Source organism: Carcharhinus amblyrhynchos, chromosome 12, assembly GCF_965287045.1.
Source record: "Carcharhinus amblyrhynchos chromosome 12, sCarAmb.v2.hapA, whole genome shotgun sequence".
Lineage (NCBI taxonomy): Eukaryota > Metazoa > Chordata > Chondrichthyes > Carcharhiniformes > Carcharhinidae > Carcharhinus > Carcharhinus amblyrhynchos.
This window is the reverse complement of record NC_137335.1, coordinates 85095999-85123853: the sequence shown is the minus strand read 5'-3', so window position 1 is coordinate 85123853 and position 27855 is coordinate 85095999. Positions and strand designations below refer to the sequence as shown.

The following is a 27855-nucleotide window of genomic DNA, read 5'->3' as shown; positions in this document are numbered from 1 at the left end:
GCTGCAGCTGTATCGACCACGAATTACAATGATCAGTCTTCATTTACAAACTTTCCCTTGCTTATTTAATCTGTGCACACGCGTTTAAACAGTTGGAAAGGTCTGCCATTTCACAAGATAGCACAGAAAGAGACCATTCGGCCCCTCGTGCTTCTGCCGACATTTTGAACAGAACTATCCAATTACTTCTATTACTCCAACCCTTCAAGTTTCATCCCGTCATTTCTCCAACTCTTTTTGAATCCGCTTCCAAACACTTTTCAAAAGGAACTACATTCATCGCAATTCACATACAAGAAATCTCAGATCACACCTGACTCCTTTACCAATGATCTGCTGGCTGTGTTTGTTGTTTAACTACACTTCTGTTACTGGAAACAACTCCCCCATACTCGCTCATCACAATTCTCCATCATTTTGAAACCTCTATTAAATCTCCTCTTAACCTTTGATTTAAGGAGAACATTTTTAGTTTCTCCAGTCTCTTCGCGCAACGTTAATCCTTTATCCCTGCATTTACACATGGGTAAATGGTCTGTACAACCAGGTTTATATCATTACAGTTAAAAAAAATACTCAAAACAAAACAATCCGCGTCGTTGAACATGACCCGGCCTGTTGAATTTGTACAAACTTATCTTTGATAAATTTTGATAAATTTTCTCTCTTTCCCCTCCTTCATTGTTAAAGTATTCGATGCAGATTAGATATCAGGGTCACTTCCTGATGTCTGTCTCAGATGCAGTAGAATGTGTGAAATATATGCCGAATTACTTTATCAAGGATGAAATTATTCTCCGAATGCTACTTTTTGTACGACCAAACAAAGACAGAGCTGATTAAAGGGATAATTAACCTCGATTGAAAACTGGGTGTAATTTATCTGCGGTACAATTGCAGGATTAGTTAATGGTCTAAATGTATCCAATTTCTGTGTTTAGTAAAGGCAGGTCGATATCTTGGATGGCTTACCAAGTGTAATCTCAATAGGGAGATTCACCAAGTTACATATATGTTAATGGATTTGGAGAGTGCACAACAGAATGGAATCTAATCAAAAGGTCGAGAGGGTTTATATCCAAAAGAATTAATGCTGGAGTTGTGAATTGGAAACTGGAATCGAAGATAGATTCTAATTCTTTACATATTAATAAAACCTAGAATTGGAACTTGAAAAATGCAAGACATTGTTGCTTCAAATGATTTATAGAGGGAGGATCATAGGACATCCATCTGTTCCAGGAGTTCAGAGAATTTGCGTGTAGGGCAATTCATACGCGGGAGCAAGTCACAGGATAGAATCTAATTGAGGGATTCAAATGATCTGAATGTCAAATAACATGCTAAAAATTAACTGCATGCTCGGATGGTCTCTTGTGTAGAAGTATTGGATACCCGAGAGTGAGTTGTAACAGTAATTCAATAAAACTTTCAATGGATGCGTGACTTGAAGGCGATGACTGGGCAGAAGTACGTTTGAACAATAGGCATCTGGGAATGATGACAAAGCATCAATCTAATAAGGAATTCCAACATTATTTAAAATCTGAGATATTCAATCTGAGAAATATGGGCCAATAATGCCTGGTCTCCCTGATTCCCATTCCCAGTAGCAGACTTGATAAATTACTCCCATGTTGACAAGAACTAAGGGCGCCCACACTTAGAGAGTTAACAATTTGCGATCACACCACTGCCAATTCTTTCAGTCGAAATGAGCGGCTGATCAATGAATTAATATGTACGACACGTTCTTTGTTGCTCTTTTGTCAACATATTCACCTACAAGTCATACACAAAAGATTTACTTTGTATAGTGTTTCTTTTATGCTTAAGGTTAACAATCGAATACAATGAGAAGTTTCCCTTTGTTTCTCTATGAAGAATTGGCTTCAGATGTCGTTATGCCCACAACCTTCCTTGTGTTGCCATGTTTACTTGAGTCAGCCTAGGTCATCAAGCGGAAACTGACGTACATGAAAACGTTCAGTAATATATTTTGACCAATATGTTTTTAATTTGGGCCTTTTCCTGAACTGAGGACACATTTGACGTACTTGGAATTAAATGCAAATACGAGATCTTCTTTGTATAAGGTTTTCGTATTTAATAACGGTGATATTGAAAAAGGCATCCGAAAACACATAGGATCATTTTAACATTGCGCTATTGGCACACAATTTAAATTTTATTAACATTTACTTATCTTTATCAAGTCTCAATAAAGTGATTTGATTTGATTTATTATTGCCACATATACTAGTATAGTGAAAAGTACTGTTTTTTGCACGCTATACAAACCATACCGTACATAGAGAAGGAAAGGAGAAAATGCAGAAGGTGTTACAGTCATAACTAGGGTCTAGAGAAACATCAACCTAATGCAAGGTAGGTCCACTGAAAAGTTTGACAGCAGCAGGAAAGAAGCTGTTCTTGAGTCCGTTGGTGCATGACCTCAGACTTTTGTATCCTTTTCCTGACGGAAGAAGGTAGAAGAGAGTATGTCCAGGGTGCCTGGGGTCCTTAATTATGCGGCTGCTTTTCTGAGGCAGTGGGAAGTGTAGTCAGAGTCAATGGATGGGAGGCTGGTTTGCATGATGGACTGGGCTTCATTCATGACCCTTTGTAGTTTCTTGTGGTCTCGGGGGCAGAGCAAGAGCTATACCAAGTTGTGATACGACCAGAAAGAATGCTTTCTTGTGGTGTATCTGTAAAAGTTGGTGAGAGTCATAGCTGACATGCCAAATTTCCTTAGTCTTCTGAGAAAATAGAGGCGTTGGTTCTTTTTCTTAAATATGGTGCCAGGATGGGGGATCCAGGACAGGTTGTTGGTGATCTGGACACCTAAAACCTTGAAGCACTCGACCATTTGTACTTCACCCTGATTGATGTAGACAGGGGCATGTTCACCACTATGCTTCCTGATGTCAATGACTATCTCCTTCATTTTGTTGACATTGAGGGAGAGATTATTATCTTTGTAAATTCACCAGATTTTCAATCTCATTCCTGTACTCTGTCTCATCATAGTTTGAAATCTGACCCACTATGGTGGTGTCATCAGCAAATCGGTTTGGAGGGGAATGTACTCATGAACCTAACTACCTACAGTATCTGTTCAACTTGTCCTGGGCTTTCAAAACAAAATCAGGTCGATAATAATCAGATCTTTTTAAGAATTGTGAACACCTTGGAGTGACTTACTTTCTGGAATCTAATCAAGGAATTCAGGTGACATCTAAAAATGTGAATATTTGAGAACTTGTTTACAGGCTCCAATCTAACAGTAGCTCTTTCAAATATCAGATACCTCGGGAGATTTTAAAAAGATTAACTTTCAGAATGGAAGTATTGCTTGCAATGATTAACAATCCCTAATTGCCCTCAGAAGGCAGTGAAGAGCTTTCATCTTGTTATGCAGGAAGCCTCAGGGTTTCTGATCTAACCTCATAACAGACTCAATTCAACCTCGGGGAATTTACAATAGTTGCCTGATCCATTTTCTAAGGATAACTGATTTAGCTGACACACCAGATTTGAGCGTGACTTTACCCTTAAATCCAGTTAAGACAGGTACTGAAGTTTCCAGGATTAGTTTGTAATTCTAAATAAATATCTGCTAATTAGAATGTGGTTTGTATCACACAGAATTCCTTTTATCATTATAATTCAATTCTTTTAATTGACTATCAGGTTGGATGAGGTAGCCCAGCACCCACCCATTCCTTCTAATAATATTTAATATACCCTTGCAACCATACATTGTGACTTGATTAGCCTTAGTCTCATCCATTTCAATCAATCATGGTAAAATGTGTAAAGGAATCTCCAGTCCACTGCCATTGGCGACCAAAACATTTTTCTTGTTCAACTATGTCCCAGAGAATAATTAATGTGAAACCATTCTGTGACTGTTGTACTTCTCCAAATTATGACAGTGATCACACTTACTTAGTGATAAATTTGGGATATCTTGCAACTTGAAAGAATGCAACTCCAATAAAGATATGGTCATGATTTACTGGCTGCTGCCATTTTGATCTTGCACATTTTGTAAGTGTCCTCCTGAGTCAAAAGATGTTTCCTTTGTTCACGTTCCAATCCACGCTTGAGCATGCAATCTAGATTGAAATTTCAGGACTATCCTGAAAGGATACTATACTGAAAGAGGTGATTAAAGCAAGCCCGGCTGGCCCCTTCCATTGAAAGTAATAAGTGGCCATGAATGAGTTTCTAGAAGGGGAATGTCAGGGATTAATTAAAACAACAATGATCTACTCAATTTCCATACTTTTGCACTGGAACACATTAAAATCGCACATACTCAAATGTGCTGTTAATTATAAGCATATCCATGCATTGTTATACACACATTCACATAGCACTACAGACACACATTTCCTAAGAATACTTCAATCTGCAACCTACTGCATGAGTCTTATTCACACATTTTGCACAATTATTAGTACTCATTTATCTACCTTCATACATGGACATCTCTGACAGATCTCATATTCACTCAGAAATCTCTCTCCCATTCATGTCTTTTCAAATCCCATTATTCACTCTCTGTCAGCTTAGTTCAGTTAGAACTAATGTATATTTCTCAGTGAAAAGGCCTATTCCAACCCAATCCAGGCTGACATAGGTTTACTGAGGACCATCTTATATTTTGGGTGATGTTGAAGATCCTGATACATTATTGGAATAAAAATAGGGTCACTCTCCCTGTTCTGCGGGGCCAGCAAGTAACTTTTAATCAACGTCACTGAAAACGAATCATCTCATTCTTCCAATTCCTTTGCAAATAGTGCAACAATGACCAAATAGACAAGTTGTTAGATCTTGGGCTGTCGTTAAGACGTGACAAGGCTCTATCTTAATGATTGCAGAATCATAAAATGGTTACAGCACAGAAGGAGACCATTCAGCCCAGTGCCTGTGCCAGCTCTCTTCAAGAGCAACACAACAAATGTCCCCTCTCCCCCTTCACTTTCCACTACATGATCCTGAAATTTTTTCCTCTTCTGATAATGAACTAATTTTTATTTGAAAGCCCCAATTTAATCTTCATCACAACTTTAGGCAATGCATCCAAATCCTCATCATCAGCTGTATTTTCTCATGTCACCATTGATTTATTGTCAATCATCTTAATTCAGTGTCCTCTGTTTCTTGACCATTTGCCAAATTTAGTTACTCTATCTAATCTGTCTAGGCTCCTCATGATCTTGAACAGCTCTATCGCATCTCCTCTCAACATTCTTTTCTCCAACGAGAAGAGACCCAGCTTCTCAAATCTACCCTCATCGCCTGACATATTCTGGTGGCACAGTGGTTAGTGCTGCTGCCTCACAGCACCAGGGACCTGGGTTCAATTCCCAGCTTGGGTGTCTATCTGTACGGAGTCTGCATGTGTCTACGCAGGTTTCCTCTGGATGCTCCCACAGTCTGAAAGATGTGCTGGTTAGGTGCATTGGCCATTCTAAATTCTCCCTCAGTGTACCTGAACAGGTGCCAGAGTTTGGTGAATGGGGGATTTTCATAGTAACTTCATTGCAGTGTCAATGTAAACCTACTTGTGACTGATAAAGAAAATAAAATATTCTCCTTTCTGTCCTTTCTCATGTGTTCTCATCCTTCCTCAAGTGTAGTACCCAGAACTGGAAGCAATTCTTGAGTTGAGGACAAAGTAGAGTTTTGAACAAGTTTATCAGAACTCAATTACTTTTTACTCTATTCCTCTGTTTATATAGCCCAAGATCCCATATACTTATTTTAAACTGTGCTCTTGAACTGTCCTGCCATGCTCAATCATTTGTGTACATTTACCCCAGGTGTCTCTGTTCCTGCACGCTGTTTAGAGTTGTACTCTTTATTTCATATTGCTGTTGTTCCTACTGAATTGAATCATTTCACACTTTCTTCATGAAATTTAATCTGCCACTTGTCTGTTCATTCTACTGACCTGATTTCATCCTTTTGAAGCTTATCGCTAACCTCCAGCTGTAACTGACAAGTTTCAAGTCATTCACCGATGTTGGAATTGTGCCCTGTACACCACCCTCTTGCTTTTTTAATACACATCAGGGAGAGCAAAGGTCTTTACCCTTGTCCTTTGGAAAGTCCATTGTAAACCTTTCTCTGTTCTGAAAACAAACTATTCACAGCTACTCTCTGTTTCCTCTTATTCAGTCACTTTCATATCCATATTGATGCTTTTACTCCATGAGCTCTAACTTTGTTTGCAAGTTTGTTGTGTGGCACTTTATCCTTTGGAATTCCATGTGCACCACATCAACTGCATTTCCCTCATCAACCCTCTCTGTTAATTGTAGAATCATAAAATTCCTATAGTGCAGAAGGAAGCCATTCAACATACCAAGTCTGCACCAACCACAATCCCACCCAGACCCTATTCCCATAACTCCACATATTTAATCTGCTGATCCCCTGACACTAAGGTCAATTTAGCGTGACCAATCAATCTAACCCACACATCTTTGGACTGCGGGAGGAAACTGGAGCACCCAAAGGAAACTCACACAGACACAGTCAGAATGTGTAAACTCCACACAGACAGCGACCTGAGGCCAGAACTGAACCCAGGTCCCTGGAGCTGTGAGGCAGCAGAGCTAACCATTGTGCCACTATGCTGTCCAATCAACCTAATCCAATCAAAAACACTTTACCTTACACTGGTTTTCCTTACTTAACCCATATTTCCCAGGTGATTATCAATGTTGTTCTAATTAATTGTTTTTAAAAGCTTCCCTACTAGCTGTGTTAAACTGATTGGTTATTAACAGCAACAAGAATGAAGAAACAAGGGTACTGTTAATATTCCCATATTTCAGAGAACTCGGGATAAAGTCCACAAAGGATTGGGCACGAGGCTTTGGGAGGGTAAACTGTGTTAGTGATGTTTAACTTTTTATAATAGAGACAACTTTTTAAACATGGATATCCTGATCTCCAGGTGATTTTTATTCATGTTACCCTGGGTTTGTTTGCAAGTGTCAGGAGTATCACATCACGGAGAGGCAGGATGAGGCCAATTTATTGAAGGGAGTTGTAGCCCCTTTTGACACACGCACACACAGAAACACACACACACACAATTAGGTAAATCAAAGTACTAATGTACTTGATTTCGCGAATAGTATGAAGGAGCTGGGTCCATTATGCCTCTGGTTGCAGCTCTGTGTAGAAAGTGAATCAGGAAGCTGTTACTTGGGATATTATTCAGCTCACAGAATGGATAACATCACAGTCTCAATCCGTTTAGGCGGAAATAAATGAATTACCTTCCAACTCCCGGGAAGCCTGCACACTATTCCTGGAGGTTTGATTTAAACCAGAGAGTCAGATTAATTCTCTAATTCCGCTTAATTCGCTCTGTCACCAGTGTTTCCTATCATCTGCTATTAAAAATGAGGTTGTTGGGGTGGGCGGGGGACATTTAACTGAACAAATGTGGGAGAGAGCGAAGCAAAATAAACGTTTGACAGGAATAAAACACGTGGGACAAACACAAGAAAGGTATTCGCTCCTTCACTCAGTGTTTGCGCAATATATATACATATTTTTAAATGTTACGACTTGTTCAGACATTAAACGAGCATTGACCTGAGATTGTCTCTCTCTGTGCAGATGTTGGGTGTTTCCAACATGTTCTCTTTTGCTTCCAATCAGGCACCGATCTGATGTTAGGATTTAACCGGCTAAGATTGTACATACACACACACTCACAACACCAGTTAGTGGAGGCTTGGGATTCTTGCATTCTGTATGTAAGGTAACATTCCCCACGACTGGAGCAAAAACTGGCATAAAATAGAGGCGGGGGGGGGGCGGTGGGGTAGTTAACATTTAATCCGGTGCTGCGTGCGGGGGCTGCGCCCTAGGTTAGTTTTCCATCGGTTACAATTTCCCCCATTTGCTGTCAGTTTGACTGTAACTGGCACTCACAGCAGCGAGACAGAGAGCTTGGGTGAAATAGAGAGAGTCATTTTTCATCATTAAAATAGCAATATGGTCTCATTTGATGACTGATCTCCTGTTTTATTGTTTAATTACATTTCAGGCCGATCTTTCTTAGAATTGCAGAACAGACGGAACAGGGACATTGCTGTTTGAAAATATATTGCAAAATTCACGGTAATTATGTGTTCCAACAAAACATAAGCCCTTTCAACTGGACAATTCTGTAACCTGCTTAAAGAGCTTTAATAAACTTTTCAAAAGGCTCCAGTCACTGAATTGTCAGAGCTGTAAGTGTGATAATGTATAATGCCATCCTGGTAACAAGAACTGGTATCTCAATGGCATCTCAGAAAAAAGTGTTTTGCGAAGATCAGAAAGACAGATGAAGAAAATCACTCATAGAACCATTGAAACCCCAGACTGCAGAATGAACCGCGTCGAGTCTGCACTGACTCTCTGAAAGAGCACTGCACCCAGGAAACTGCATGCATTTAGCATGCCCAATCCATCTAACATGCACATCTTAGTGCGCACAGTGGTTAGCACTGCTGCCTCACAGCTCCAGAGACCCGGGTTCGATTCCAGCTTCAAGTCACTGACTGTGTGGAGTGTGCACGTTCTCCCCGTATCTGCGTGGGTTTCCTCCGGTTTCCTCCCGCAATCCAAAAAAAAATTCCCTTAGTGTCAGGGGACTAGCAGGGTAAATATGTGGGGTCACAGGGGTAGGTCTGGGTGGGATTGTTGTCGGTGCTGGCCTGATGAGCTGAATGGCCTCCTTCTGCACTGTGGTAGGGATTCTATGATCTTTGGACTATGGGAGAAAACCAGACAACTCAGAGGAACTGTAGATGCGGGGAGAATGTGCAAACACCACCCAAGACAGGAATCAAACCTGGTCCTTGGCCCTGTGATGGACCATGCTACCCTTAGAAAATTACACCATGCAGGAAGCAATTCAGGCCATCCTGAGGGGCTATTCAATTTGCCCAGTTCCTCGAGTCTTTGCCCATAGTTCAATTCCCTTCTAAAAGTTATGATTGAATCTGCTTCTATCATCCTCTCAGGCAGTACATTCCAGATCTGACAACATTCTCTAACCCTCCTCTGATTGTTGTTTTTTCAAATTATTGCAAACTTGGGTTCTCTGGTTCTGGAGTCTAAAACTAGAGGACATAGATTTAAGGTAAAGGGGAGAGACACAAAAGGGTCCGGAACGGCATGTGCTTTTACACAGAGGGTGGTGAGTGTCAGGAATGAGCTGCCAGAGACAATAGTGGAGGCAGGTATAATTTGGACTTCTAATAAACATTCAGACAGTTACATGGGCAAAGTAGGCAGAGGAATTTGGGCCAAATGTGGGCAATTGGAACTAGCATAGTGATAAAACCTGTGAGGCATGGACAAGTTGGGCTGAAGGGCCTGTTTCTATGCTGTAAGCCTCTATGACTCCTGTCAATGAAGAAATTTCTCTCTGTTTGACACACCTAGGTCATGGTTGGCATGGTGGCACAGAATGGTCACATTCTACACTGCAGAGATTCTATGGTTCTATGGTCATCCATTCAATGCTCCCTTTAGAACATCCAACTGACTTTCAGACCACTTTTAGCATTCGCACTTTGCCCACTTGCAAGACTAAGAATAAGCAGGTTGGACACAGGGACACAACACAATTCTCTCTGATCCACATTGTTTGCCAACACAGCTTCCTGCTTGGAATGTGTGAATATGGACTTGCTCACAAAAAGTCAACTGAGCTCTCCATTGGTTCAGCCAACATGTTACATGGTAAAAGAATTGTCCTGAAGTAATGATTCATTCACAAAATGATTTACATTCCTCCCCTATTCTCTGCAAGCATCTAAACCTGGAATAAACCCACACCTAGATTACATCCCAATCTAGTTTGCTTCTTGCCAATTTGTGCGCAATTTCTCTGTGTTTCGTAAGTGTGTTATGCCCTACACAAGAGTGCATGGAAGGCATACAAAGCTCCTCCCTTTGTGGATCTGCCAGTAGTTTGGCTGGGGGCTTTTAGTTCAGCAATGGCAAGCGATGGACACACCACCTGACCAATCCAGAGAGCATTGAAAAATACATAAAAAAGCAACGTTTCTGCACAGAGAATATAAATACAAAAGTCAGCTGAAGAAAGATTAGCAATAGGAGAGATTTCTACCACTTTAATGATTAAAACAAACGCAACATAATGTTGCTTCAAATATTGGTGGATAAAAAAATGCTTCAAAATGCAATTTAATTGGAACAAAATGTGTTTAAGCAGAGCTATTTTCAAACAAGAATGTATTAAATGTCTGTATTTTAAACTTTGTTACGAATATTACAGCAATAACAGTATTTTCCCAATGACACTATTCAGTCCTTTCCAGGGTATTAAAAACAAAATATTGTAACAAGGGACAGCAATGTGTATACAATTATCTCCTTTCTATAATTGTAAGGACTAAGTGACTACACAGCAGAATATACTTTCACCTGTTTGATATTACAGTGCACAATATTATCATACAAATTCTAAATACATTTTGTATGGATTTCCCTTTATCTGCTACTTTATGAAAATCGATCATTTATTTAAATCTGTTAAACTAAATAGGCTGAAAATAATGAACAGTAGTTTGATACAAATGGAAATGTTGCAAACGGTGATTTCTGAGTGAGGGTTCTTTGAACTTTCTCCAAGATGAAAGTGTTTGCATTCATGTTTGACTTTATTCACAAGCAAATCACAATTCCAAGGTGTTCCCAAAAATAAACTCTTCCAAAGCTGTGGTGATTTTTTTCCAAAAAGTACCAAACTTATGGTGAAACTTATCTTCAGGATCTTCTCTACGAAATGGGACCCACACCTCCAGTTCATGAAGGAAGATAGACCAGGAAGGCGATATACCTTAACAACCGCTGTGTAATCAGTTTTGGTGCCTTACTGAAGAGTGCTGCAGTGATGAAGATGCTGTCTTTTGAATGACACGGCAGCCCTATCTGCTATGTAAAAGAACCCACAGGCACTATTTTGAGGAAGTGGGTTCCAGGACCAACATCTTTGGACTGTGGGAGGTAACCGGAAGACGCAGAGGAAACTCGCGCAGACACAGGGAGAATATGCAAACTTAACACAAACAGAAATCCAAGGCTGGAATGGAACCCGGGTCCCTTTGTGGTAACTGCTTCCCTGATGCAGTGTTGAGATCCGACTGTGTACCCGAGAGAGCGAAATCTACTAACCACACCAAGGGCGGTGTTACATAGTGTGACCGGGGTGCGGGGAATGAAACACTTTCCCCCGCAGCTATGGCTTTCTTTATTTCTAACTACAGAGAACAAGTTACAGAGAGACTATAGCTGAGTTCTGGTGAGAATATCGCCAGTGTAGAGGAATCCTCTGATCAGTATGTTTGTTGCTTATACTTTCAGCCTTGATAGATTGTGGAGATTGTTCTCTGAGCGAGTGCGCAATTAGACCCCCTCCCATACCTGCAGGGAAGGCAGAGGTTAGCAGGATGGCGATAGGGTAGAGGGTTGGACACAGCCCTGTTCCACTCCATAGTTCACCTTGAGCCTGTCAGAAATGGAGGCATCACACTGTGCAGTGCCTGTTATCATGGAAGAAGAGGAAGAGATTGAAGAGCTTTGGCGGACAGTCACTTTGTCCCAACATCCTGTATAGTCCTGCTCTGCTGACGGGCTTGAAACATTAGTGAGATCTACGGGAGTGAATGACCTTTTCCCTGCACTTCTCTTGTCGCTGGCATATGTCATGCCCACAGCAGATCTGCCAACATAGAAACTGTATTGTGGGTCTGGGTATCGCCATGATGCTAAAGAGTGAAAGCACTTTTGCTTTTGTACAGTGCGATGATTTTTGCATCGCCCCTCTCCTGTGTGCTCTCCAATCCGCTGTCACCCCTTTTATTTTAGCAGTTTTGGTTAGTCAGAAAGATGCCAATACAATGGACAGGTTCACAGTCTCATGGTCACCACAATGGCATTTACCTGTTCCCTGTGAGTGAGGAACATTCGCTTTAGTGGTTCGACAAAGGTTTAATATTCTGTTGTTAGCCCCAGATTTCGAGTGGGTTCTGAGAGTTCATGCCGGCTGCAGGAGCTTTTTCCACAAGTTGTCAGCAATGAGCATTATCCATTCACTGTTAATATGGATTGGATATCGAGGAAAACTCCACCTACAATGCCCTATTGGTTTTTAACAAAACATTATTGACTGGACTGAGGTTAGGGTTACAGCATGGATTATATGCAACGTAAAGCTTCCTCCATACCACTGCTAAACACACCGAGGGTGCTAATTAAATGCTCCTTTTACGGAATATGGTCAGGTCAGGTATATTATAAAGCGATGAAGGCGCAGAAAGAGGCCGTTCAGTCCATTCTGCCTATATTAACTCTTTGGTAGAGCCATTCAAATTAATCTCTGTCTTCAGAGAACCAAGGGCAGAGTGACCTTGGTCTGCACCACCCAATCCCTAGCCGTAACTCCGAAGCTTAAAAAGAATGCCCGTCAGTGCAGCGATCAAACATGTTTCTACACCAGTCACCCTGTCTGTCTAACTCTGCGGGCTGGGAGCTCACATGGTGGGGATGCCATAGTCTGTCTCAGTTTTAATCTAATTACCAGCAGAGGGAGACTTGCCTTCAGTAAATTTGAGCTGGATATAAAACCAGGTCGCAAGTGTATTTAATCTTTGCATCATCCACCGAGGGTCAATAGATTTCTTCCATAGGCTCCGTATATATTATGATTTCCAGTGCAATGCTGCAAACTGTCTGCATGAAGCAATTAGAAGTGTACCAAGTGTAAAAATGGGCGGAGTGCCAGAAAGAAAGATTGGACAAAGCACTGACACTGAGGGACTGCTGCACTGTCAGAGGGACTGTCTTTCCGTCTGTCATCTCAAGTGCATGTAAAAGAAATCCCATGCACCATTGGCAGAAAGGCAGAGAACTCTCTCTCTCTCCCCCAACCCCACCCCTCACTCTGGTTTCCTGCAGAATATTTTTCCCTCAGCCTTCATCACGAAACCAGATTATTTGCTCATTATCATACTTGTGGGATCTTGCTGTGCGCAGATTGGTTGCTGTGTTTTTTTTCATATTATAACCCGTGATCAGACTCCAAAAGAAAACGCCGTTAATTGTGACGGACTTAGAGACATACTCAGATGGTGAAAAATACTTAGGGTCATTTTTGTAACTGCAAATATTCAAATCACCCGATTTGAGGATACTTGTCCTAGAACCATATAAATCTTACAGCACAGAATTGGTCCATTCAGCCCATTGAGTTCATGCCAGTTCTCTGTTGCAACAACTCTGTCAGTCTTATTCCTCACCTTTGCTCAAAGCTCTGTAAATATTTTCTCTTTAAGTGTATATCGAATTTCGTTTTAATCGCTGAGAGTTTGAAAGCCTCAACCATCCTTCTAGGCGGTGCCTAACCATTTTATTCCAAAAAAAAGGTTTTCCTCCTGTGGCTGTTGCATCTTTTTTCCTTAAATCTAGCTCCTTCAGCCAATGGAAACAATTTCTTTCTGTCACTCTGTAGATACTTCAGGATTCTGAACAATATGTGCTGTGTGCTTTTCCACAGCCAGGAAATTTTCCAACCATTCCCAGTCAAAATCTCAGTATTAAATTACAAGCACTGTGAATCCATTGAGGCTGGTGCTTGCTGCTCCTGAGGATTAGAGCAGCAGAACATCATGCGAGAACCTCTTTGCTGGGTTCCATCACAAACTCATAGGCAGGAGGTGGGGTCTGAGATGAATGGCAATCGTAGTGCCGGCTCTCTGACCACTGCTGCTCCTGGTAGCCCAGGCTGCAGTTGAGTGTGGACGAGGTGTCGGCGCCAAGTAAGCCGGAGGAGGATTGTATCCCGTCCAGCCCATCTGCTAAGGGTGTTTCGGCGAAAGGATGGAAGGTGGAGGCTCTGAAAGTGGATTTCCTCCCATAGGTGTCAGCTTGGTCCTGGGAAGCCTGCCGCTGGAAGGCCAGTGTGCTGGCCAAGGCAAGGTTGCTGTCACCGTGCCTATCGTAGCTATTGCTGCGGTAGAAACCAGTCCTGGTGAGCATGATGTTGTGAGACGAGGATCGGTTTCGATGGTTGATGGCCGGTGAGATGGAAGCACTGGCCTGCTTCCGGCGAGCCAGGCAGGTGAAGAGGATCCAGACTAACGCACCAATAATGATGCCAATTCCAATGGATAAGGAGAAGGACAGGATAACACCCGCTAAAAAAAAGAAAATATCACCAGTCAGAAAGACAATGCCAAGGCAACTTTCATGAATTCAGGACATCCCAAAGGGTTTTACAGGCACAGAAGCAGCTTTGAGGTGGAGAGCAGAATTTAATGGACGTGACATGAGTCAATAGGGTGAATCGGTGGGATTCTAGGGTGTATTTCCACAGGTTTGACTCTGTTCTGAGGTAACCAAGCACTTAGCCAGACAACATCATGCCTCTCATTGAATACATCCCAAATAGGGTGAAATTCTTCCCTCTGGGAGATGTCAGCCATCACAAGCTGGCAACAATTCCCCCAACCCCAGCAACTACCCCCCCCCCATCGCAACAATAACCCCCAACCCAACAACACCTCCTCCCCAACTATAGCCTCCACCCCAACAACTTCCCCACCCCGATAACTCCCCCATCATATCAGCACCCCCACCCCAATAACACTCCCACCCCAACAATATACCCTACCCCAACAACTCCCCCACCCCAAAAATACCCCCCACCCCAGCAACATCCCCTCCCCAACAACACCCTACAACCCTCCTAACCTCCCCCATCCCCCCACCCACCCACTCCGGAAAACCACAGGAAAATCAGACAGGCACAGGGAGACCGGACACATGCCTTGCCATTCCAGATATAATCAGCGGGCGACGGGCAGGAAGGCAGTGGGATCACCATTCCGCACTCTCCAATCTGAATGCACAGTTCCCCTGACTCCCAGCTCACCTCTGGGAAGGTGAGGCATTGAATTCCACTTTTGTAATGTAGGAAATGCAACAACCAATTTGCTCACAGCAAGCTCCCACAAACAGCAGTGTGACTGGTCTTTAAAGCGATGTTAGTTAAGGATACGTATTGGCCAGAACACAGGGGAGAACTCCCCTGCTGTTCTTCCAATGGAAACTTGGGATCTTTTACATCCATTTGAGAGGGCCAATGGGGTGGCAGATTAATATCGGTGTGCAGCACTCCCTCAGTACTGGACTTTGTCAGCTTGGATTTGGTACTCAGGTCTTTGGAATAGAATATAAACCCAGGCTGACTCAGAGATACTGTTACCCACTAACTTTAAATGTGCGTTACTCAACTACATATGATTGAAGTTATTGTCTACATTTGAATTTTAAACGCAAGAAATAACTTGTATATAACTTAAAATAACTTGTTTATAACTTCATGTAAAGATTTCCATGTACTCAATAGCACATCACAGCCAAAGATCACTTTGGGAGTGGAGTCACAATCTTACAGACAGCTGCAGACTTCTGACTCAGAGATGAGAGGGTGACGTGTGAGTGAAAATGAATTAGTGGGTTACGCACAAAGGGCCAGCCTTTTCTGGTCCTGTCAGGGATAGACATCATCGCAGGGTAGGGGGAACAGGAAAAACAATGACGCTTGTAAGACTCAAAAGTAGGAGTAGGCCATCCAGCCCCTCAAACCTATCCTCCTATTCCTTTAGATTGTCACTGTCTCAATTCAATGCACCTTAATTCCATAGCTTTTCTTCATTCCTTTCTAAGATGTGGGCATTACTGGAAATGCTAGCATACAAATTCGGAGCAGATGTAAGTCACCCCTCGTTTGTGGACCATCCCTAATTGCCAGTGAACTGAGTGGCGTGTTAGGCCATTAAGAATCAACCAGATTGCTGTGGGTCTGGAGTCACACAGGCCAGACTAGGTAAGGATGGCAGATTCCCTTCCCTAAAGGGCGTTAGTAAATCAAATCGGTTTTTCACAATTGATGATGGTTTCATAGTTGTCATTACTGAGAATAGCTTTCAATTCCAGATTTTATTAATTAAAAATAAATGCCACCAGCTGCCATGAATTTGAACTTGTGTCACCAGAGTTATAACCCACGAGATCTGAGTTACTAGTCCAGTAACAGTGCCATTGTTCCACCCTCTTTCCTATCAACTTTCCGTAACACAAAGCAGGCTGTGGAAAAAGAAAAATAAATAAGCTCTCAAGTGGATGACCTTTCACCAGTCTCTGAGATCTTTTCCATTTTCTGGAGAGGGCAGGTGGAGCCTCATTTTAACTCAAAGCTACATCTCCACCCGAGTACTCCACTGGAGTGTCTCCTCAGATTTTGCGTTTAAGTCTCTGGACTTGGGTGCGAACCCATAACAACTCAGTGGGCCTCCTTCTGCACTGTAGGGAATCTATGATTCTGAGGGAGGAGTGCCGCAGTTAACAAAATCTACTTGTTACTAGTCTGATCTTTTTCCATTTTGGTGCTGTTTTATACAGCGGATTTTCTTCACTGTGCTTTCTCTGAGCAAGAACATTTTAAAAAAACAACACATTAAATTGATGAGTAACAAAGTTCTGTTCAGTCATTGTTCCTTTAATCCGGCAAGCTGGGTTGGTATGTTTGGACTGTGGCAATGTTTCATTATTTCATCTTCCTGCAGCCATGGACACGCACCAGATGTGAGGAAATTCCAGAGACAGTCAAGGTCTTGTTGATAAATTCACTATCAACACAAATCGACTTGACTGACACAGGAAAAGGCTGAAGTCATCAACATCTGTAATTTAGGCTTCAGGGGCCGAGAGGTGTTGTCTTCATCTGTAATGGTTCACATCCTGATATCTCAATGCCTCCCCATTATCCAATTAGCTTCAAGTCAGCAGTGAGATCATAGACAGGCCACAGCAGAGAAAGCCATTCAGCCCATTGATCCTGAGCCAACTCTCTGGAAAAGCAGCTCAGTGAGCCTCACCCCCCTGACCTTTCTCTGCAGCACTGTAAATATTTTTCCCTTCCTGGTGCTTAACCAATTTCCTTTTAAATGTGAATGATGGAACACTTGCCACTCATTTGGATGGGAGCAGTTACAGTCACACAGAATAAACTCAGTGTTATTCATAACATGATGTGTTTTTGTTTGCCAACTGGACTGAACGGTAGAATTTTATGACCCCTGTTGCAGTAAGGGGACCAAAAAAATCCTGCCAGTGAGAGGGGCCTAAGATTCTGTTCCATATCTATCACGTACAGTGCCAGCACACTGTGGCCACAATATGATGGGGTGCCGTGGTGGCACAGTGGTTAGCACTGTTGCCTCACAGCACCAGGGTCTCGGTTCGATTCTGGGCTTGGGTCACTGTCTGTGTTGAGTCTGCACGTTCTCCCTGTGTCTATGTGGGTTTCTGCTGGGTGCTCCGGTTTCCTCCCAAAGTCCAAAAGACGTGCTGGTTAGGTGCATTAACCCAAACAGGTGCTGGAGTGTGGCGACTAGGGATTTTCACAGTAACTTCATTGCAGTGTTAATGTAAGCCTACTTGTGACACTGATAAATAAGCTTTAAACCTTTAAGGTGCATAGCAGCAACCCTCCAAGGTCAGTACAACTGCACCTCCCCCTGTGACCTCTGTCACACCAAAAACATGGGTACTATGGGAGTTCTCTAAGTCACACACCATCCTGACCTGAACATTCTTCCTGTTTTGTTGCTTGGTCAACATTTGAGAATCACTTTTGGACACCAAGCAACATGAGGATAGGATAAAAATGTGCAATTGAGGTCAAAGGTCAGCCATGATCTTATTGAACTGCAGAGCAGAGCTGAGGGGCTGAATGGCCCACTCCTGCTCCTGATTATTATTTTACTATATTCTTAATTCAATCCAGTTGGATGAGACAACATCTCACTCTCGCCCCTGGTTCTTTCCAAAATGTGCTTATGTCCAGTAAGTCTCAAATTTGGGATTGAGGTCTTTACAGATGCTGACACTGAATGTCCATCCCACTCAAAAGGGTTTCTACCTGGAAGGGAAATAGTCAACACAGGAACATTATGTCACTTTCCTGGGGTTGAGGCTAGGGATGGAATTTTCCTGTCCCATCCACCACGGGAATCATAGCAGGCGGGACAGGACCATGAAAAGTCTGCTGAACTCGGGTGGGATTTTGCAGTCTTGGGGTAAGCATGTCCAGAAACTCCCACCCTAAGTCTCTGAAGACAGTGATCTGGTATGTCATTGACAGCGATGAGGATACAACATGAATGTATGCCCATGGACTCTGATAGTACAGATCCCATCAGCCCAAAGTCAGACATTGAATGAAATCTTAATAATCCTTCCTTCACCTGAGTTACAAGATGAATTCTAAATCTCCTTGAAGCTGCTCTGATTTGGATCTGGATCTCTGATTGACCAGGATAAAGCTGATTCTAATGGTGGTGGTTTGTTTCAGGACATTGAAAATGAAGACATTCAAAAAGTTTGAAAAAAAAACCTTTTGAAAACACTGAACTCTATACATTGAACTGACTCTTCATAGAATCCCTACAGTGCAGAGGAAGGCCATTCAGCCCATTGAGTCTGCACCAACAACAATCCCATGCAGCAATATGCCCTATCCCCATAACTCCACGTATTTACCCTGCTAATCCCCCTGACAATAAAAGGCAATTCACCATGGCCAATCCACCTAACTCACACGTCTTTGGACTGTGGAAGAAAACCGGAGCACCCGGAGGAAAGCCATGCAGACACACGGGGAGAAGGTGCAGGAGAAATTTAAGAAACATTAATGGGCATGAGCCAAAGGAAGTGTTAATGGTAGTGTTAAAGACTAAAGAAGGTGCTAGCAGTGGCATAAATGATAACAGAATGTGTTAATAGCAGAACAAAAGTCTGCGCTCTGTGAAAGCAAAACATAAGAACAAACTACAGACTGGTCCTGTGAGGGAAACAAAAAATCCGAATGATCAAATTACTATGGTCTGAAGTTGTTGAACTCGATGTTGAATGTAGAAGGTGTAAAATGCTTAATTGGAAGAAGAGGTGCTATTCCCCATGTTTATATTGAGCTTCATTAGAACACTTTAGCAGATCAAGGACTGAAATGTGGGCATGAGAGCAAGATGCTGAGTTGAACTGACGTGTGACAGGAAGATTGGAATCATGCTTGTGAGTGAAAGAACACCAGACATATGGGCTCAAAATGTTTATTTTGTGGGTGGGATTTTGAGCCCGTGTTCACTCTCCGCAGGATCAACCTTAGAGTTCAATGATTGGTGAAAGGCAGAAGCTGGAAATCTCACCAGCAAGATCACAAGATCAGCGAGATTCCCATTTTTGCCATCCTGTGCCAGCATGTAATCAGGTTCATGCTCATTGTGGGAGCAAACCTGATTTAAATACATTTAAATAGAAACATAGAAATGGATTGAAATATTATTAATCTGCCTCCTCACTGTATATTAACCCCCGTCTTATATTCACACATCATATTGGCGTGGCTTACAATGGGTTCATCTAGACCTCTCATGAACCTGTCGTAGGGTTCCCCGAGGGGGCGGGGGAGAGGCAACGTTCATTTATACACACCATGCTAACCTGGCAGTGCCAACATGGCCATTTGGGAGGGGGGTGGATGGGGGGAAGAGGTGGGCACTTGCATTGACTGCGTGGGTTGAGTGTCAGGGGGCAAGGGTTCTGATGTTGAGGGGGAAGTTGGGGAACCAGCTTCTCAACATCCTCCTCACAGCTCACCCTCCCACCCAGCTTAGCATCATCTGCAAATTTCGAGATATTACATTTAGTTCCCTCATCTAGTTAGTTACAACCCTGCTGCCTCCCCCCTCATCCTCACAGCCTCGACTTTGAGAGCAGGTGGGTTCCTGGGAGAGTGGTCAGGAAAATGGGAAAACGATGGAGAGGGAGTGAGACGATAGGGAATGATGGGAGAGAATTGGGAGAACGGGGAGTAATCAGATGAGAGTGGAAAAAGTAATGAGAAAGTGAGGGAGAGGATGGGGGCGGGCGAATGGGAGGGGAATGGTATTCAAAAGAATGATGGGTGTGAGAAGTTTCTAGGCCCTTGCTGTTACCTGCATCTCACCATCTCAGTAAATGTGGCCCAATATCAGGTTGATCTTGACCCTGTGGATTCAGCCTCAGGATTGTTCCCTGGGCCAGCATCTCCAGGCCACAAGCTTTTGCTTCATGTTTGGCCTGTGCAATACCCTGCAGATTGAAACTGAAAGGCACGATAATGCACCTTATTACATAGCTTTCTGTAACTTCTTGCTGGTATTAGTTTAAGAAAAACATTTAATCGGGTTCAAAAAGCTTTGTGCAATGGATTAACTTTGTTCATAGAATCACTACAGCACAGAAGGAGGCCATTTGGCCCATCGATCGGCACTGACAACAATCACACCCAGGCCCTATCCCCCATCGTATTTACCCTGCTAATCCCTCTAACCTATGCATCCCAGGATGCTAAGGGGCAATTTTAGCATGGCCAATTAACTGAACCCGCGCATCTTTGGACTATGGGAGGAAACTGGAGCACTCGGAGGAAACCCATGCAGATACAAACAGAATGTGCAGACTCTGCACAAACAGTGACCCAAGCAGGGAATCGAACCCGGGTCTGTGGTGCTGTGAGGCGGCAGTGCTAACCACTGTGCCACCACGCCATCCTATGTTATGGCGAGATACCCAGCAGCCATTCTGACAGCAGCAAGACCTGATAAACAGCAGTGCTCTGAGGTCGCCTAGGTTTCTGCTAATGTTATTTAAAGGAGGAATGCTTGGGCAGGACACACCGAGGACTGTCTTCCTGCTCTTTTTCAAATACTTGATTGTAAAGAGTGGGCCTCAGTTGAACCTCTAACCTGTAGAGCATAACACCTCCAGCATTCAACTGGCAGAGGGTGGACCTGGATTCTATGACAATCTGGTTAACAGCAAGTAAACTAATATCCTTTAGACTGGGAAGGAAGTATGCTTTCAGCTGAACCAGGTAGTTAACAAGGAAACCAGCATCTAACAAGCTTGTGTGACTGAGCCACATGTTTCTTTCCTGAGCTACCTTCTGATGCTGCAGTGAATGGCCCAGAAAGCCTGTGTGTAATGTAATGCTGGAGTGACTGGCGAATGGAACAACCATTTTCTCTGATTACAACTGCTGACCAAATTCGTTTAAACACCCTGTTTCCTGTTGATACAAAGCTCTTGTGTAGCCTCTCCACCAAACCTTCACCCCTCCAGATTGTTCCCTGCGACACTGCTACATTTTATTGCTTGGCAGATATTGTTGCACTCACATTTTATTTATGAGCGTGTTCCTGACTTTGAACCATGTGATGTTTCTGCGATTGGGAGACAGACACTTCCCCCCTCTTCAGTTCTAGGCAATCCCATGTAGCTTCTACACTGCCCTTTATAAAAAAGACCCGCATTTCCACAGACTCACAGCGTCCTAACATGCCTCACAACTCATTGCTTTTACAATGTTTGTCACGGTTGCAATGTGGGAAACTTGGCAGAAAATTTGCACACAGCAAGATCCCACAAACAGCAATGTGAGAATGAAGATATTTGTTTGAATGATATTAAATGCTGGATAAATACCGGAATGGGGCATTGACAGATAAAGATCTGGATCACTTTGGTTAAAGAGGAGGATTGGTCAAGGTATCTCTGACATAGATCTTTTAGAGGAAATCTTTTTCATTCAATTGACCTGATAAAGGGCATTCTGATCTAATGCCTTATTTAGAAAGACAGCATCTCTGACAGTGCAGCACTCCCTCAGTACTGACCCTCTGACAGTGCAGCACTCCCTCAGTACTGACCCTGTGACAGTGCAGCGCTCCTTCAATACTGACCCTCTCACAGTGTAGCACTCCTCAGTACTGATCCTCTGAGAATGCGGCACTCCCTCAGTATTTACCCTCTGACAGTGCAGCACTTCCTTAGTACTAATTCTTGAGCAGTGCAGCACTCACTTCGTACTGACTCTCTGACAGTGTGGCACTCCCTCAGTATTGACCCTCTAACAGTGCGGCACTCCCTCAGTTTTGACCCTCTGACAGTGCGGCACTCCCTCAGTACTGACCCTCTCACAGTGCGGCACTCCTCAGTACTGACACTGTCACAGTGCGGCACTCCCTCAGTACTGGCCCTCTCACAGTGTGGCACTCCCTCAGCACTGACCCTCTGACAATGCAGCACTCCCTCAGTACTGACCCTCTGACAGTGTGGCACTCCCTCAGTACTGACATTCTGACAGTGCAGCACTCCCTCAGCACTGACCCTCTGACAGTGCAGTGCTCCTTTAGTACTGACCTTTGAACAGTGCGGCACTCCCTCAGTGCTGACCCTCTGACAGTGCAGCACTGCCTCAGCACTGACCCCCTGACAGTGCAGTGCTCCTTTAGTACTGACCTTTGAACAGTGCGGCACTCCCTTCGTACTGACTCTCTCACAATGCAGCACTTCCTCAGCACTGAACTAATGTCAGCCTGGGTTACATGTTTTGAGTTTCTGGAATCAGAATCTCTGCCCCCTGGGACATTCCAGATCCCACAGATCCTGGCTTTGAAGAACAAATTTCTCCTGTTGGCTGAACCATCTGAAGAATGTATTTGAGAGGTGACACAGCCTGTTTGATTCTGTACTGAAGGGAGGGATCCTTGTCTGACCCGTAAGAACCTGAGAAAGGTGCATTTCTCTGGCTTTCAAAAAATAAGTTTTATGGAGAAATTAGCGTGGCTTTTTCCAATCTCTGTGATCTGGATTCCAGAATTGAATTCTTATATTTACTTCCAGATAAATAAATTGCTACAAGATCCTTCAGGAAATGTCTCCTTTTTACAATTTGTTTGCAGCCTTGAAGGTTCCTTGGTCAGGGTTACTTGCAGGAAGGGGCGGGGATAGTGTGGGTGGGGGAGAGGTGTGGGAGTGTGAGTGGGGGAGAGCTGTGGGAGTGTGGGTGGGGGAGAGGTGTTGGAGTGGGAGTGGGGGAGGGGTCTGGTAGAGGCGTGGAAGAGTGGATTTTGGTTCTAGTCACATTCTAATGGGCAGCAATTCAAATCCACCATGGGATAACACACTTTTGATTCAAATTTGGCAGAAGGACAAAGGGATATTGTTACATTGTGGATCTATCCCTTTAAGAAAGACATTAAAAAGAGACATACGGCAGAAAATTATTGGCTCAAATTTTCTTATCTCGCCCCCACCCTCACTATTTGCCAGCAGTGGATTGGGGTCCACACCACATGCCAAGACTGTGAGGTGAACCCTGCTAGCCAGGTTATGCGCTGGGGTTTGGTGTCTCCTATTCAGCCTCCTGTGCCCAGTGGAGTTCCCTCCACAAAGTTATGCACCCAGTCCATTCGATTACCTCCCACACCTCTGAAGGCAGACCCTCATCCCTCTCGCTGGAGCCTGCCTGTCTGACCTCTGTAACTCCCTCCACTCACCTCTGTACCTGGTCCCAGCCTCATGGTGGATTGGCTGCAGTTCCAGCGGTAGCCACCACTCCTGGTGGCAGTGCTCAGACTGGAGAGCCAGCGGACAGGTTTTGCTGGTGCAAGTTCTTCTCAGACAGAACCAATTAACAGCCTGATGATTGTTGAATCGGCTGAGGGCTTTAGGGCTCTGTGATGGCAGGCTCGACCCTGGTTTTTACAACCTCGGGTGCTGGGATACTGTCCCTTGGCCACTCTTTCAAATCAGGAGTCAAGCTGTGGAATGGGGGCTTGAAGTTAAATTAAAGTCAACAGTCAAAGAAGTAGAAAAATGAATCTGGAATTGGACATCAAATGAAATGTCAAAATTGTGCTGTCATTTTTAAACTTTAGCAGGCTTTTTATGTTTTGATTCCAATTCCAATTTATATAAAAAACAATAGACTTAAATTGTTCTTTTTGGGAATTTGATCTTAGCACTGTACCACTCAAGATGTCTATGATCTGTCCACAAATCACTTAGTTTGCAATTCATCACGAATTTAATTTAGAGACAGAGGAAGAGAATGTGAGAGTGTGCAAGAGAAAGAGAGTGTGTGAGAGAAAGAGAGTGTGAGAGAGAAAGAGAGTGGGCAGGGTTTTATGGCCTCACTCGTCCCAAAACCGTAAAATCCCACCCAAGATCAACGGACTTTTCCATGCCCCACCCCTCGCCCGCTCCAATTCCTGTGATGGGCAGGACGGTAAAATGCTGGCCACATGTGAGAGGGAGAGTGTAACTAAGTGTGAGAGTGTGTGTGTGAGAGAGAATGTGAGAGTGTACAGAGTCTGTGAGAGAGAGAGGGTGTAAGAAAGAGTGTGACAGAATGTGAGTCTGTGTGTGAGAGAGAGAGAGACAGAAAGTGTGAGAAAGAGTGTGTGAGAGAATGCGAGAGCATGCAGAGTCTGTGAAAGAAAATGTGTGAGAGTGTAGAGTGCGAGAGACAGAGAGTGTGTAACAGAATATGTGAATGGTAAGGAGTGAAAGCCAAATTAATGAGACTGGGGAAGTGAGAGATACCACGGCATAGAAACAGAGGGAGGAAAATGGAAACACACTAGAGACTATTAGAACATTGAAATATTCAGGACTGGTAAAAGTTCATTTCAGATCTTCTAGATGGTTGTGGTTGATGCCAGCTGAAATGGCACAGCGAGAACGTGAGTGAGAGACAGATAGAGAAAAACGAATAGAGGCAGAAAGAGTAAAAGAGGTAGAGTGAATGAAAAATGAGTGTGCAAGACATAGGAAGAGAAAGGAGAAGGTGACCAAGACTGAAATTGTGATAATGGAATTGAATCAGATACTGAGTAAACACAGGGACTGAATGAAAAATGAGAGAGGGGAGCAGAGTAGCCAAGACAATACAGTGGAGTACAATTAAATGAAAGAGGATGTTGTAGAGTAACAGATAGAGTGTGTGAAAAATAGAGAGAGAAAGAGAGAGCAAGAGAATGAATGAAAGAACGAGAGAAAAAAGGCAAGTGGGAGAATATAAGAGAGAGATAGGCTGGAAGGAGACTGTATCCGAATGTGAGATGGAGAAAAGAGTAAATAATGGGGGAATCTGTAGAAGCCCCACAATTTAGCTGAAATCAAAAGAAAGTGCAATTCTTTACATTTGATTCCAATCCCAGTGGGTAATTTGCATGTAACTTACCGAAAAAGTTGTCAGGTAAATCGTTGGTCAATGAATACTTTGCAGTGTTGTTACTGCCCATGATGGTGTCCGCAGAATGAATGTCCCTGGACAGTCTGAGGTCTCGACTCACCAAGTTGAAGGGAGCAGGCAATGGTGCAAATTCTCCTCTCGGAAAGGAGAAAGAAGTGTTCCTTTCTCTCTCAGGAGGAAAAACTGGGCTGTTTTTTTGGGTTGGAAACTCTGCTGTGGTTGGTCTTCCTCCTTTTGTACTCAAATTAGAAACTACCCCCCTTATCAGCATGAAACAACGCCCTCGGAGAATGTGGCCATTTCCTCACTATCATTTCCTCTAATAGAAATTTATGAACTGTTGAAACAAAGGAAGGGGGGGGAGTGGGGGGGGGGCGGGGGAGCGGAGGGTGGTGGTGGCAGGGGTAAAGATACTACAGTAAAGTTTCTTTCACTGTTGAGAAAATAAACTTCACGGCACCTGCTTGCCTTGGGTGGCTACGGTAAATGTTCCTGATTATCCTGCTTTAGAATGAGACGATTACTAGCTCGATAACCACTTGGGTGAGGTTGTGGAAAATGACCTCTACCTACAGCACAGGGCAGCCTTGGGAGCAGGAGCAATATTTTCAGGATTGAATAGCAGGAACGAAATGGCAGGAACTAAAATAATTAAAAAATGAAATTTGTTGCTATTTTTAACTCCAACTCTCTTCTTCTGAGCTGTGGAATATTTTGAACCTAATCGTTGGATTATTTTTAGATCATCGGAATGATGCCAAGGCTGTAGAGTTAAGGGGAATGGGCTGCGGGGTTAAGACTAATTGGATGACTCATTCAAAGGGCTGGCGCAGATATAATGGGCCAAAGGGCCTGTTTCTTGCTGGATTTGATGAACATCTGCATAAATTTGCTTTGCGTTCCCCTGAGTTTAGAAGGCTGATGATCCAATGAGTGTGCTTAAAATGATCGGAGGTTTTGATGGGTTTGATGCAGAGCATCAATTTTCTCTGGTGAGGGCACCTGGAACATAGATGAGCAATTTTAAAATTAAAGGAGTGATATCGGGGAGCAAAAGATAGTCCTACTCCCATCTCCAATAGGTTGTGGAGAGACACTGAAGCTATTCAAAATTGAGATTGGTAGCTTCTTGTGTGAGGGAATCAGGGTAAATGGAGCTGGGGTACAGATCAGTCATGAGCAAACTAGATCCCGAACAAACCCAAAAAGCTCAATGATCTCCTTCTGTTCCTACATTTGCATTTGTATGAATGTTTTAAAATTTAAACGAAGAATTCAATTAACATGCAAACCAAATTGTCAGGAATCTTTGTCATAGGGTCATAGAGTTTTACAACACAGGAAGAGGCTTTTGGGCCTAGATACCGGCCAGCAAACAACTATCTATTCTAAGCCCATTTTCCAGCACTTGGTCTGTAGCCTTGTACGCTATGGCATTTCAGTGCTCATCTAAATGTTTCTTAAATGTTATGACACACTTTGTCCATGTTTACAGATGCTGCATTTTGTGTTTTCTGCATACAGAAGCGCTTTGCGGATGGCCTCTGTGACTAATATCTCCCGCTCCCCATTGGATGATCGCAGAATCCCCCGGCAGATGTTCCCAGGGGAGACTGTCTCAGGGCAAACGTCAAGCTGGTCTGTATAAAAGACCACCAAAACGCCCAAACAAAAAGCCTTACAGATGTCTGCATTACAGACGGCCTCTCCGGATGGGAGTAGGCCAGGAATGGAAGCCCTGGAGCTGACCAACCTAAATGGAGGCAAGCACTGGGGTTTGGTATCACTTCCACACCAAACTCACACCGTTCAATGTGCCCAGAGAGCACCCCAGGGCTGGTGCAGCTGCAGAAGCACAAACAACGGCAGCATGAGCTGTCACATTCCTGTGCCTTTTTGATGGTGAACAGGCTTTGGGGAGTCAGGAAGTAAAATACTCACAGCAGGATTCCCAGTCTCTGCTCTTGTAACCATAGTATTTATATTACTAGTCCAGCTCGGTTTCTGAAGTGTTTTTTAACTGTGATGAGAACTTCTGCCTCCAGCAGCAAATTCCAGATTCCCCCACATTCACATCAATCCCGCATCGATCAGACGTTTCGGTCAAGAGAACTCATAGAAGTCACTTACGTACTCAAACAACCAGAGTCTACCACCATTACCTGAGGTGCCATCTTTCTGATAAGACATTAAACATCACAGTGTATAAGATTTTGAGTGTATAAGATTTTGATGGGTATAGATAGAATGAATGCAAGCAGGCTTTTTCCACTGAGGCTTGGGGAGAAAAAAAACCAGAGGGCATGGGTTAAGGGTGAAAGGAGAAAAGTTTAAAGGGAATATTAGGGGGGGATTCTTCACGCAGAGAGTGGTGGGAGTGTGGAATGAGCTGCCGGATAAAGTGGTAAATGCGGGGCCACTTTTAACATTTAAGAAAAGCTTGGACAGGTTCATGGATGAGAGGGGTGTGGAGGGGTATGGTCCAAGTGCAGGTCAGTGGGACTAGGCAAAAAATGGTTCAGCACAGACAAGAAGGGCCAAATGGCCTGTTTCTGAACTGCAATTTTCTTTGGTTCTATGTTTCTATCACATAGGGCAGCACGGTTGTTAGCACTGCTGCCTCACAGCGCCAGGGTCCCGGGTTCAACTCC

General features: G+C 43.5%; 1 protein-coding gene across 1 annotated transcript; it reads right to left on the bottom strand.

Moving 5' to 3' along the window:
* Positions 1 to 8093: 8093 nt before the first annotated feature.
* LOC145351178 (myc target protein 1 homolog) lies at positions 8094 to 25392 on the bottom strand. The gene is made up of 2 exons (XM_080200858.1): positions 25193 to 25392; positions 8094 to 14252 (listed from the first exon to the last, which is right to left on the bottom strand). Exons 1-2 carry the CDS (start codon positions 25251 to 25253, stop codon positions 13723 to 13725), a joined length of 591 nt encoding a protein of 196 aa, XP_080056984.1. The 5' UTR covers positions 25254 to 25392; the 3' UTR covers positions 8094 to 13722.
* Between the last annotated feature and the right edge of the window lie 2463 nt (positions 25393 to 27855).